Source organism: Maylandia zebra, linkage group LG4 (genome assembly GCF_041146795.1).
Source record: "Maylandia zebra isolate NMK-2024a linkage group LG4, Mzebra_GT3a, whole genome shotgun sequence".
Classification (NCBI taxonomy): domain Eukaryota; kingdom Metazoa; phylum Chordata; class Actinopteri; order Cichliformes; family Cichlidae; genus Maylandia; species Maylandia zebra.
The window spans coordinates 26805053-26818115 of NC_135170.1; the positions used below are offsets into that span (position 1 = coordinate 26805053).

Genomic DNA, 13063 nt, shown 5'->3' on the forward strand with positions numbered 1-13063 from the left:
CAGCTGTTGCTTTACTTTCACATTTATTATATTTGCTTAGTGTCTCATTTTTCCCCTAGTATTGCAATTACATTAAGTAAAATATATGAATGTTGTTACAGTCTGGCTACACAGAAAACATGGTCTGTGTTTTCTGTCTTTATGAAACCACTTGTTTATTTTCTAGTTTCTGTTTAGATAATATCACTCTGTTATTTTGTTGTAATCGTAGTTTCTGGACTCTTCACAGCTGATTCAATAAACTCAGGTTAACTGAGAACTCTGTGCAAACAGTCTGTCTCACTGCTTAGACAACAATGTAGTAATTCTCTGTGCCTCTATCCCTTTACTTAATGCAGTACCTCAGTCCTTTATTCTCCTCTCCCCAGCTTTCTTTTCTTTGTTGCTTTTGTCTCCTTTTATTTCGTTCCTGATTTTCTTCTCTAAATAATCTTTTATGTAGTAATTACCCTCTCTTAATTCACTGTGCTCTTGCCTCTTGCCACACTCTGTGTGTGTTTTTGTGTGTGTCTCTGGTGGCTTATGGCAGGGCATTGACCGCTCCCACTCCTGGGTAAACTCTGCTTATGCCCCTGGGGGCTCCAGATCTGTGCTACGCCGGAACCCCAACTCCAGCTGTGAGCTCAAGCAGGTGCCAAATCCCTTCACCTCATCCTCACCTTTACCTCCTCCACCTCCATCCTGCACTGCCTCTCATCAATTCTCGCGGGTCATTTCTTACCTCCATTGCATCTGTGTCTGTCTGGCTCTCTCTCTGCTCGCCTCAGCCCACCTGTCACCCCTTTTTATCTACTCCCTGTACATCCTCTCTGCTGCCTAACAGGCACAAGTTCTGCCTGGGGCTTGTTAGGAGTTCATAGAAAGTTCTCTGGCCACCCACCCATTTCCATTCACCCATTTTCACGTCATCTGTGTGTGTTCACCTCACCATCACTCCATGTCAGGCAAACGACCGCAGCTGCAATCGCATGTCTGCCTTTCTGGACAGCGTGGCTTTGTTTTCAGTTCCCCCAAGGCAGATTGCAAAGAAGGTAAAACTGGCATCTAACTAACTGTAAAAGTTACAAACTAACACATTTGTGATATCATATCATTCACCAACTTCCAATATCATTACCATTCATCAACAATCATGCGATTTGAACACAGATCTACATGGAAATAATGTGAAAATTGAAAATTTAGATCTTTTTGGAATGAAGAACTATCAGTTCGTACTCCTAAACCTTTATAACCTGCAGTTACTGTTTATGAAGTATTCCTAATAGCATTGAAACTGTTTATTTTAATCTTGATAGCTCAAATACAATTAACTAGACCAAACTGAACTAGCTTGTTGTTGGTTCATGTCTAGCTGCTCCACGAGGAGCTGGCTTTACAGTGGGTGGTCAGCACCAGCACAGTGAGGGAAGCGGCACTGCAACAAGCTTGGCTTTTCTTCCAACTGATGGTAAGCATTCCTTTTTGAAATTGCAATAATTGTACACCACTTTCTAAGTAGCAAAAATCTAAAGAGAATGCAGTAAAACAAAACTTAAGGTCTGCAAACCATTTTCTTATGTATCCCCTCCTACAGACAAAGAGCATGGCCCACCACTTATTCCTGACCTCAAAACTGGATGTTCCCAGGCGTCAGCGGTTCCCAGACCGCTTTGTGGATGACATCGCTGCACTTGTGTGTGCCATCAGTGCAGACATTGCCAGCCGATACCACAAGGTACCAAATCCTGAGAGCTACCCCATATTCTAGAAATTGAATTCATTTCTTGATAACAATTTAGGTCACTGGCCAACAAAAACTATAGTGGCTTTATTTTTCTCCCTTATCTTTTATACAAAGCTTGAGCATTGCTGTTTGATTCAAACCTAATATACAACCTAATATAATGTAAACCAAGACTCTTCCTCTTTCTCTCACATGAATTTTCCCCTTCCAGGATGTGGAGCTTGTGGAGAGGTTAAATAGCAGTCTGGCTTTCTTCCTGAGTGACCTGTTGTCTCTCATGGACCGGGGCTTTGTCTTCAACCTCATCCGCTCTTACTACAAACAGGTCCCCATTGCACTTTTTCCTATTTTCCTGTAATCTGATACGCTCAGAGACTCCCACACACATTATTGTATCTTCTATGTAACTGCATGTTAAACAGATTGCCAACAAGTTGCACACGGCCCAGAATCCCAGCTCTCTGAATGCTCTGAGGATGGACTTCACTCGTATTGTCTGCAGCCATGAGCACTATGTGATCCTCAACTTGCCGTGCTCAATCCTGAGCCCCCCAGCCTCCCCCTCTCCTTCCACTTCTTCCACTACATCACAGGTACTACAGCACATTATCCATCATAGACGAATTATAAAAATAAAAAAATTTCACATAAAGAGAATGGATAAATTGAAATGTTGCTAATTTCCCTCTGTAATAAGTGCATACTCATAGCATCAGTGTCCTCAAAGTTCCAGTCATGGCCCTTGGGGATGTTTTTTGCAGCCCTTGAGTCAGCCAAGGAAAGAATGCAATACACTGTATTGTGTCATTTTGGGAGGATTTTTCTTGAATTCCAACTCTTCTGTTCTGGGCATCATAGCTAGAGTTTCTTAACAGAAATACCGCTGGGGTCAAAATGTGCCTTCCTCTTGGTTTAAAAATACAAACATAAATTATGAAATTAGCAAATACACTACAAACACTAACTAAAGCTGTTTATTTTCCTTAATAAATAAATGATGTCTTAAATTTGCAGTCATCAAAAATTCGAGAATAACTCTTCTACTGTGTTCCTACACAAACCATTGCATAACATTAATGTCAGCCACACTTAAAGTCATTTCTCTATAATTCTGTGTCATCTTAACTATGTCTCCTTGTGTCCACAGAGCTCAGCATTTTCCAGTATGGTGCAAGACCAGGGCGTGGCCACCATGTTTGAGCTCTCCGTCCCTTTTCGCCAGCAGCACTTCCTGTCCGGCCTGCTGCTGTCTGAGCTCTCACTCATCCTCGACCCTGATGGTGAAGGGTGGGTTTTTAGTATCTGCTCACAAGCTGATCAAGACTTTACATCGATTCAGACTTTAACGTGAAATAAAATGAGAGATGACAAAGATTATGATGATTTTGTTTATCACCCACAGGGTTTTTTTCCTTCATAAAAAGGCCATTAGTGCCGTTCACTCCCTGCTGTGTAGCCACGATGCAGACCCTCGCTACAGGGACCCTCAAGTCAGAGCCCACATGGCTCAGCTCTACCTGCCTCTCATCCCAATCGTCATGGAGACGCTACATCAACTCTATGACTTCTCTGGTCAGCAGAACAATATGAGCAGCCCATAAATATGATTTTCCACCTGCTCGAGAAGATGTTGTTATATTTGCAGTATTATTGTACCTGAGAGCGCTTTTCTTATTGCCTTGCAGACTCCTCGCCTTCTCGGGTCCGCCATGCATCCACCCACGCTGACGATGCTGACCCAGACAGTGGCAGCACTATCAGTCAGTCTGTTGCCATGGCAATCGCTGGCTCCCCTCTGCAGCACGCCAAAGCCAACCCATTCGCACTGCCCACAGTGGTAAGTGATAGCAGCAAGGGTCATAGTGTTCCCCAGAGCCCTACAGACTGACAGGTCACAGAGTGGCCTCTGTGTAGGCGACTGCTGCTTCAGTTTGACAGACGGTCACACCACACAACACTCACCCATTTAAATATCATTTGCATTCTTTCCATGTTGTTCTTTAGCTAAAGAACAACTGCTCCTCTTCACCTGTAGGTGGCTCTGTGTCCTTTGCTATAACTTTCTCTAAACAGCCATTTTGTTCTATACTCAAGTGGATTACAAGATTGGCACCGATTTTCTGTGTGTGTGCGTGTCGTTACCAGGCGGGGCGCCAGTCCAGCTCTCTGTCCGCCGAGTGCAGTAGGACTCTGCTGGTGTGTTTCCTGTGGGTGCTGAAGAATGCAGATGCAGCTCTCCTGGAGCGCTGGGTGTCAGATTTGTCTGTACTGCAAATCAACCGCTTGCTAGATCTGCTGCATCTCTGTGTGTCCTGCTTTGAATACAAGGTATAATAAATGGGCACCATCAAGATTCACAGTTCATTCAGGGAGATGCTAAATTCCTCTAAATTGATTTTTTTTTCAAAGAAATCTAGTTCAGAGCAAATATTGATTAAATTTCATTTTCCTTCTTTTTCTCCTGTTTGATGGGGTTTTTATGAAGGCAATGAGTTAATGTTCATGGTTTAATTAGCTGTTATTTAAAAATTAGATTTAATTTAACCATTACTGCAAAAATGATGTCTGTGGCAGCATGTAACAGATCTGTGCTGGTCAGTTACTGCTGGCTGAGAATGCCCTCACTTCTGTCTCTGAAAAGTATATTTGATATGATACATTATACATAATGCATTGTACACTGAGGCACTTGGACTTCAGACATCATATCCAGGGTTACTACTGTATTTTCCATTACTGTTTACATAGCACTGCAAAATCACACAGTAGTCTATTTAGCTGTGTTTACTCTATAAATTATCAATAGGACAGAAGGCTATTTTTATGTTTGTTTGTTTTTAAATTGTTTGCCTTTCTAAAGTCCATTTCTTAGCAGCTTTCTACCCAGTTTTTTTTCCCTTTTATCCACTTTTAATATAGTCTTTTTTTCTCTGTCAGAGAAATTTCTGGGTAAACTTGCCCAATTTGTATGCTACCTTTTTATGATTTATTTGTCCTCTGATGTTTGGTGGGCGTTGTAGGGGAAGAAGACTTTGGAGCGGATCAATAGCCTGACATTTAAAAAGTCTCAGGATATGAAAGCACGACTTGAAGAAGCCATACTGGGCACAATCGGAGCCCGTCAGGAGATGGTTCGGCGTCACAGAGGTGGGAAGCACAACAGAAACATAGGTTTGCGTCGTGCATGTCTGAAGCAATTTATATTTGTGGTGCTTAAGGAAATTTACTCTTACAGAAAGGAGCCCTTATGGCAGCCAGGAGAACGTTAGGTGGAAAAAGAACGTAACTCATTGGAGAACAAATGCAGACAGAGTCGACAAGTATGTGCTTTACAGACATATAGATTTGGTTCTTCTGCTCACCTTGTGAAAATTACAAATATTCTTGGATTATAATTTATGTCAAATGTGTGTTTCTGTGTAACATGATTGTAAAATGACACCTTTCAGGACTAAGGCTGAGGTGGAACAGGAGTCTGTGGTGGATGGAAACCTAGCTACTGAGGCCTCTCTCATAGTACTGGACACACTGGAAATTATAGTCAAGGTAAAACAATGAGAATTAAATAAATCTGTTTAGACACCACCTTTCCAGTGGTTGACATACAGTGCTGTCCTCCTATATAAACATCCTTTGCTTGTTGTGTGCCTGTCTTCTTTCAGACTGTGGTTGCATCAGAGTTGAAAGAAAGTGTTTTAGGTGGAGTGCTGAGAGTACTTCTTCACAGCATGGCAGGAAACCAGAGCGCCCTCTTTCTGCAGCATTGCTTCAATACACAGAGAGCTCTGGTTTTCAAAGTAAGTGCAGTTTGTTTTTAGCAATTACACAAGTTTTCAGGTTTTTTTTTATTGTCCTTTCCAGCAAAAAAAAAATAAAAAAATCACAAATTAATGAATTAACACAAATAATTAATGTTTTGGTATTAATAGTTTTACTCCTATTTGGCATTATTCTGCTTACTCATTTTTATTGATGACATCTGTGTTACATTTTTGTATTGAAAAGTAAAGCAAGTGGGCCATATTTAATTTCTGGTGGCAGCGGGGTGAACTGTACGAAGTGACGCTGTGTGTTTTTGTGTATAGTTCCCAGAGATGCTGTTTGAGGAGGACACGGAGCTTTGTGCAGACCTGTGCCTGCGTCTCCTGCGTCACTGCAGCAGCAGTGTCGGCTCTGTCAGAAGTCACGCCTCGGCATCCCTTTACCTGCTCATGAGACAGAACTTCGAGATTGGAAATGTATGTTAAGATGTTTCATTATCTGTGAAATACTTTGATGTTCTTTCATTACTGTGGACATGTCAGCAAAATGCATCTATACCGTAATTCAAGACTGTAATGGGCGACTGTGGTTCAGGTTTGGGAAGCTCAGCTTGTAACCAGAAGGTTGCCGGTTCGATCCCAGCTCTGTCTGTCTTGGTTGTTGTGTCCTTGGGCAAGACACTTCACCTACCACCTACTGGTGATGGCGCGATAAGGCAGCCTCGCTTCTGTCAGTCTGTCCCAGGGCAACTGTGGCTACAAGTGTAGCTTGCTTCCACCAGTGTGTGAATGTGAGAGTGAATGAATAGTGGAATTGTAAAGCGCTATATAAATGCAATCCATTATTATTACTGATGTTGTAAGTCACACTGAGCTACGTTTTTGTTTGTAGAACTTTGCACGAGTAAAGATGCAGGTCACCATGTCTCTGTCCTCACTGGTGGGAACATCGCAGAACTTTAATGAAGAGCATCTTCGTCGGTCTCTCAAGACAATCTTGACATATGCCGAAGAGGACTTAGAGCTGCGGGACACACCTTTCCCAGAGCAGGTGGACAGCAACCATCATCTTGTTTACAGTTTTTGAGCTGAAGCTCGTGGAACGGGTAAGCTGGTGGAACAGGTAAGACATTTTTTTTCATTTGGTATATGTATGTTTGAAACTGCAGGTCCAGGATCTGGTGTTCAACCTGCACATGATTCTTACTGACACTGTGAAGATGAAGGAGCATCAGCACGATCCAGAGATGCTTATCGACCTAATGTACAGGTACTGGAATAACCATCAGAGTGGCTGTAAATCAAAAATAAAATAAAACCTAAAGTGTTTTCTCATTTTCTCTTTTCAGGATTGCTAAAGGTTACCAGAACTCCCCTGACTTGCGCTTAACGTGGCTTCAAAACATGGCAGGGAAACACTCAGAGAGAGGGAACCATGCTGAAGCAGCCCACTGTCTGGTCCACAGCGCAGCTCTGGTAGCAGAGTATCTCAACATGCTGGAGGATTGTCGCTACCTGCCCATTGGTTGTGTCACATTTCAGGTCAATGTGTATTCTGTTTAAACCTTTCTACTTACAAATAGTTGGCTAGGTCACAATGATTTTAGTCTAATGCCTCGGTCACAGTCGGTGACCTCCTGATACCTGCCTGAACACTGCAGCCAACATGTTTCAAAAGGCACAAAAATTTGTCTCCTTATCTGGTGCGTGTTACAGTTTTCACTGTTTCACTACAGCTTGGAAAGTAGTTGGCAGTTATCTGACAAGGAGATGTTTTCCATGCAAACTACGGGCAACCGCGACAATCTGCTCACAGTCAAAGCAACTGTAATCTTTCACTGAGGCACTGTATACCTCTTTGTGACCAGTTTGAAACTGAAACTGCCAGAAACCTCCAGCAACCAGTCACTAACTGGGTAGAGAATTCAAATTTTTCCCAAATGACCTGTCGTTGCCAGGTGATGGCTGACTGGTCTCTGGACTTGTGTGAGTTGAGTTTTAGCAATTGAATTTGCAGCGACTGCCAGAAACCTCCAACAACTATTCACCACCCGGTTTGAGACTCTTGTGACCTGTGGTTACTAGATCTTCACTAATGGGTGTCTAGACCTGTGTGACTCAGGCCTAAATGAAACTTTTACTTAAAAGACATATAAAACATGTGGGTGTATGACCAGATGTTAACTTTTTTCCTATTCTGTTTTGTCTGTTTTTACTACAGAATATTTCATCCAACGTATTAGAGGAGTCGGCAGTATCCGATGACGTTCTGTCGCCAGAGGAGGAGGGCATTTGTGCTGGGAAGTATTTCAGTGAGTCTGGCCTGGTGGGGCTTCTCGAGCAAGCAGCTGCTTCTTTTAATATGGTATGACTCACATTCACTGACAAACAGCACAAGGTTCCAGCATTAACATGATTTGTGTTAAAATCTCTATTTAATTGTGCTGTAACTGCAGGCCGGCATGTATGAGGCCATTAATGAAGTGTACAAGATTCTGCTCCCGATCCATGAAGCCAACAGAGACTTTAAAAAGCTGGCTACTGTCCACGGGAAGCTACAAGATGCCTTTAATAAAGTCTACAACCAAGTGAGTTGACAGCTTAATCCTGAAATCACCAGCAATCCACAAAGGAATTCGTTTCTAGCTAATTATCTTTATCCTAATTCCCTTCTTATGTGCTTTATTTCTTTTCTCATCTTTTCCAGAGTTCAGGATGGGAGGTAACAAACTAATCTGACATTAAGAGCATCTAATTTAAAGTAAAACATTCAGCAGTTGTTGTTGACAATGTTATTCTTCTTCCCCTTGGCTTGTTTTCTTCTCCCCTCCTGTGTCAATAACATGGCCACTGGTGAGTGATGCAAAGCTTACTTTATCACTTGGTTGAGTAGAATTAAGACAAGTATTAATTAATTTGTGCTGCAGTCCTGCTGTAATAAAACTACTTCTGAGCATGAATTTGTATTTTCCCACAACATGAAAAGCATCTGTTTTCCCAAATCCAAAGCGTTAACAAACAGTAAATGCTGTTTTGTTTTTCATCACTGGTGTTGCAAACACAGGAATATAAATTAGTGTCAGGGTGAAAACAATCTGTGTGCATTTTACAAACCAGCTGTTTTAACTAAAAGAAAAAAACCAAACAGCTTTCAGCCCCAAAACAACTAAACAAGAGAAAACGTTTACAAAGAAAAGGCGGCTCACTGGTGTGGCCGGTTGAGAGAGAGAGAAGAAAGTAAATGATCCTCTGTGGTAGGCGGTGGCCATGTTGGCTCTTTTTACAAGGGTGGCCCTCAGGAACGGACACAGTCATTGGCCCCACCAATATCCACATCCAATAACTATATAATTTCCAAACATCAACCAGACCTTTTCACTAACAGAAAATCAGGCACAGAAGTTAAATAGGATAACGCATAAATACAACAGCAGTATAACAACCATGGATCATGATTGGGAGGAAAAAAATAAACTCTGGTTATTCAGATAGATTTCTAGTTTACATTTCACATTTTAGGCTTTGTTAACACCTCCATATGGCTGCTTACTATGATGACCCCTAATTAGCATATAATTGCATAGTTACTTAGTTACTGACACTTTGTTATCACACTGTTACCAAGTACTTTTTACTGCATTTTTTCTAATGGTTAAACAGCTAACATTTCTGTACAACACATTACTCGTGGTGAGTTTATTCTGCAGTGTCGCATAATGCTGTTCCTCCTGTTTTTGTGTTTCTATTCATTCATTCAGCATTTATGTACTAGTGGAAAAACAGTATGCTAACGTTTGTATGACAGATTTGGTCTTTGTTTCAAGGTTGTTGAGTCCTCAATAAAAACAGCTCAGTCATTTAAACATTTTAGTTTGTGAAGAAAAAAAATCTTCATTTCAAGTCTTTAGTGTCAGATAATGAGTCCATGAATTAAAACGGGGTATTTTTTTTTCTACTATTACCACGTAAGCTCTGTGTCAGCTGCTTTTAATTCACTCATGCTCTGCACTCCTTAATCGTTTAAGTTTTCTGTCTTGTTTTTAGTGTTCAGCGAATGTTTGGGACCTACTTCAGAGTGGGTTTCTATGGCTGTCGCTTCGGAGATCTGGATGAGCAAGAATTTGTCTACAAGGAGCCATCGATCACCAAGTTAGCTGAGATATCGCACAGACTTGAGGCATGTTAACTCCTCCTGATGTTAATAAAGATGTCTTTAATGATTTATGAGGAACATATGTCTAAAGGTGAATGCCTCTGGCCCACAGGAGTTCTACTCAGAGAAATTTGGGGATGAGGTGGTCGAAATTATCAAAGACTCCAACCCAGTGGACAAAAACAAACTCGATCCCAACAAGGTAAAGAGATGTGTATGTTTGTTGCTTAAAGAATATGTATATTTTAAAAATGTCTAACTGTACTGATGACTTTTTCAGGCTTACCTGCAGATCACCTATGTCGAGCCCTACTTTGACACATATGAGCTGAAGGAAAGAATCACCTACTTTGACAAGAACTACAACTTGCGTACCTTCATGTACTGCACTCCCTTCACTCTGGACGGCCGCGCTCACGGCGACCTGCACGAGCAGTACAAACGCAAAACCATCCTGACAACGTCTCACGCCTTCCCTTACATCAAGACACGGATCAATGTTATCCACAAGGAGGAGGTGGGTGTCTCTACTGGAGGGATCAGATTTTAAATAAATGTAGACATTATGATGTATGTTCATTGTTACATCTTTGGCTTTCCAGATTATTCTTGTCCCCATTGAGGTGGCGATTGAAGATATGCAGAAGAAGACTCAGGAGCTCGCTTTCGCCACAAACCAAGACCCCGCAGACTCTAAAATGCTTCAGATGGTGCTCCAGGGCTGTGTGGGCACCACTGTCAACCAGGTGATAAAATAATTGAAATGCTGGTCCCCCTGGAATAATAATTACATCAAAGCAGAGCTTTAAGTCTGGGTTAGTGTTTTAAGCAGTGGCAGAAATTCCTCAGCTAATATGTAACTGTTTGTCTCCCCTAACAGGGCCCCCTTGAGGTGGCGCAGGTCTTTCTCGCCGACATTCCTGATGACCCCAAGCTGTTTCGTCATCACAACAAACTGCGCCTCTGCTTTAAAGACTTCGCTAAGAGGTACTGACATGATCTCCGTCTCAGACAAAGACTGTTGTGTAGCCAATAAAAACAAATCCCAACTCCCTGTGTCTTTCTTTTTTGTGCAGGTGTGAAGATGCCCTGAGGAAGAATAAAGCCCTGATTGGGCCAGATCAGAAAGAGTACCACAGAGAGCTAGAAAGGAATTATCATAAACTGAAAGAAGCTCTGGGTCCTCTCATCAACCGCAAGATCCCCCAGCTTTACAGAACCCTACCAGCTCCGACTCTGCAAACACAACGGTAACTTGAGACATTAATAACACACACACACGCCTACGCACAGAGACGCATAAAATGATCTCATGCTGCTTCTTCAAGCACATCAAGCTAACATAAGAGGAACATAAAACTGTGTCATGCATCAGGCTGTATGCTCTGCATGTCACCAGTGAGCAGACATGCAGACACATTTCAGTGATTTCAAATGTGTCACATTTTATTCCACAGTCATTAATAAAAGATGATGCACTTCTTGAACTGCTGTAGCCTGTTTGACTATGGAAACTATCACCATATGTTACTTTTGGTTTTCATCATCTTCTGGCTGCACCTCTGTGTTTGCATGTGGACTGATTTCTAATCAGAAACAGTTACAGTCAACAGCACCTGCCAGACCGATGCTGCAGCACAGAGAAATGTAAAATCCCAGATATTTAAAATATTAACACAAACTTTGAGCTCCATTGGTCCGCTATATTACATTAGGGGTTTATCATTATTATTCTTGGAACCACAATGCTGACTCAAAGCCATGTAAGCTTTTAGTGGGACAACTTTCACACTCCTTGGGTGGCATTTTTTGGCTCAAATGAAATAAAAATGAACTACATCTTTGCTAAAATATGTTTTTGATTTTGACAAAAATCTTTTTACCAGTATTCCTACTAATTATCCCCCCTCTCTTGCAGGAACTCCTACAGTAGGTCGAGTTTCCGCAAAGTCGACTGTTGAGCCACAGAAAGCTGCAAAGCGACACAAAGCAACAAGCTTTTAAAATTAGCACCATCTCATACCGTCTGTCCCCCCTTCCCCCCACTGCATTGCACACCAACTGTAGCAGGAACACACAAACTCACCGTCCTCTTCTTCATCTAGCTCGTTATTTTACACTCATCACCCTTGGCCACCTAGTCATGTCTTAACACCCCCCTCCCCCTTCCAGTCCCTCTATGCACACACAGTAAGTTGTCACCTCTTTCGCTGCCCTACCATCCCCACCACTCTCACACCTCTTTTGGGGAAAAAAACCCCTCTGGTGTTTATGCAGGAAGGTTATCTGCTCTGTAAACATTGTCATTTGGAGCAAGGCTCTAAGATGGCAGCGTTTAAAGAAAGCTTTTTACAGTTATCCACCCAAAGTAATCTCTCAGAGCCTGATCTGACTTTACCTTTAGTTTTTAGTGCACTGTTTTACATTTGTTTTTCTTTAGCTTCGAGTGTCTGCTTTTGAACAGGCTTAGGTTGTCTGTTTTGTGTCATGGACTTATTTAATTTGTGAGATTTTTTTTAATCCCTGGTAGTGATCACTGCCAGACTTTGTTATTAAATAGTCCCAGGGAGTTTTCTTTTGTTATCAACAGACCAAATAACTGACATTCCTTCTCCCTCAAGTCGTAACATTTATCTGCCCATCTCTCGTTATAAGGGTTCAATAAAGAGAGTTGGTGGGCTGCTTTTTGTGGAGGTCCAGGTTTGATATGATTGAGCTCATAATGTGTGGGAGAGACTGACTCGATGGGATGTTTAAATGTGTTCTTAAAACTGTGAACTCTTAGAAAAGCACTGCAGTCGCATCAGATGTTTATCACAGAAGCACTGTCTAAAGACAGGCCATCTCGTTTACTCACACAGGCATGTTCAAACTGCGACATTCACTATCATACTACAGTATAGATAGATAGATAACTGAATATGTTATGACTGCGTAAACAAGTCCTCGTTTGACTGTTATGCGCTTCTGTATAAGACCAAATGTTTTGTATGTATACACCTCTGTGGTTTGCATTTATTGTAGAAATCTCCATCTACTGTATCTATGAAATTGCACTATTGTAAACAACCTGCAGCACATTAACACTGTAACTACTAAAATATATGTGCTTTTGTTATTTTACAGAGCTGGAAACTGTTTTTTACCGATTAGATAGGCAATTTTTTTTATTTATTTACACTGTCTTCTATTAAATATTTCTCCCTACACTCCTGGTCATCCTTTATTTATGGGTCTTACGATGTAAATTCATGTAGTAATGTGTTTACTATTTTTAACACTGTTTCACATTAACAGTTTTGTTACTGGAAATCTATGTTTTTCACACATGGTTTCTTCGCTTTTCAGCAGTCAGTATCATATTATGGTATGGGAAGCATCTTTAATACCCATAGACCACAGTGATACTACAAAAACTACTCT

At 41.5% G+C, this 13063-nt stretch overlaps 1 protein-coding gene across 4 annotated transcripts in view; it reads left to right on the forward strand.

The window, feature by feature from the left end:
* The window catches only part of dock6 (dedicator of cytokinesis 6), a 40364-nt gene extending 27515 nt beyond the window's left edge, over window positions 1-12849 (forward strand). For 2 of the 4 annotated variants that reach the window (XM_076883312.1, XM_004552163.5), the window contains exons 23-50: window positions 530-631; window positions 945-1031; window positions 1355-1450; window positions 1577-1717; window positions 1938-2051; window positions 2149-2319; window positions 2874-3013; window positions 3129-3298; window positions 3412-3563; window positions 3872-4054; window positions 4747-4873; window positions 4962-5046; window positions 5176-5272; window positions 5389-5523; window positions 5812-5964; window positions 6380-6538; window positions 6657-6757; window positions 6837-7029; window positions 7709-7852; window positions 7944-8075; window positions 8195-8209; window positions 9539-9664; window positions 9753-9842; window positions 9921-10157; window positions 10243-10386; window positions 10521-10627; window positions 10717-10890; window positions 11559-12849. In XM_076883312.1, the coding sequence (XP_076739427.1) occupies window positions 530-631; window positions 945-1031; window positions 1355-1450; window positions 1577-1717; window positions 1938-2051; window positions 2149-2319; window positions 2874-3013; window positions 3129-3298; window positions 3412-3563; window positions 3872-4054; window positions 4747-4873; window positions 4962-5046; window positions 5176-5272; window positions 5389-5523; window positions 5812-5964; window positions 6380-6538; window positions 6657-6757; window positions 6837-7029; window positions 7709-7852; window positions 7944-8075; window positions 8195-8209; window positions 9539-9664; window positions 9753-9842; window positions 9921-10157; window positions 10243-10386; window positions 10521-10627; window positions 10717-10890; window positions 11559-11601 (3618 nt within the window). In that variant the 3' untranslated portion in view covers window positions 11602-12849. The remainder of the gene's footprint in view (window positions 1-529; window positions 632-944; window positions 1032-1354; window positions 1451-1576; window positions 1718-1937; window positions 2052-2148; window positions 2320-2873; window positions 3014-3128; window positions 3299-3411; window positions 3564-3871; window positions 4055-4746; window positions 4874-4961; window positions 5047-5175; window positions 5273-5388; window positions 5524-5811; window positions 5965-6379; window positions 6539-6656; window positions 6758-6836; window positions 7030-7708; window positions 7853-7943; window positions 8076-8194; window positions 8210-9538; window positions 9665-9752; window positions 9843-9920; window positions 10158-10242; window positions 10387-10520; window positions 10628-10716; window positions 10891-11558) is intronic. The other 2 variants (XM_004552164.5, XM_004552165.5) reach the window with 2 other exon arrangements.
* Window positions 12850-13063: the final 214 nt, after the last annotated feature.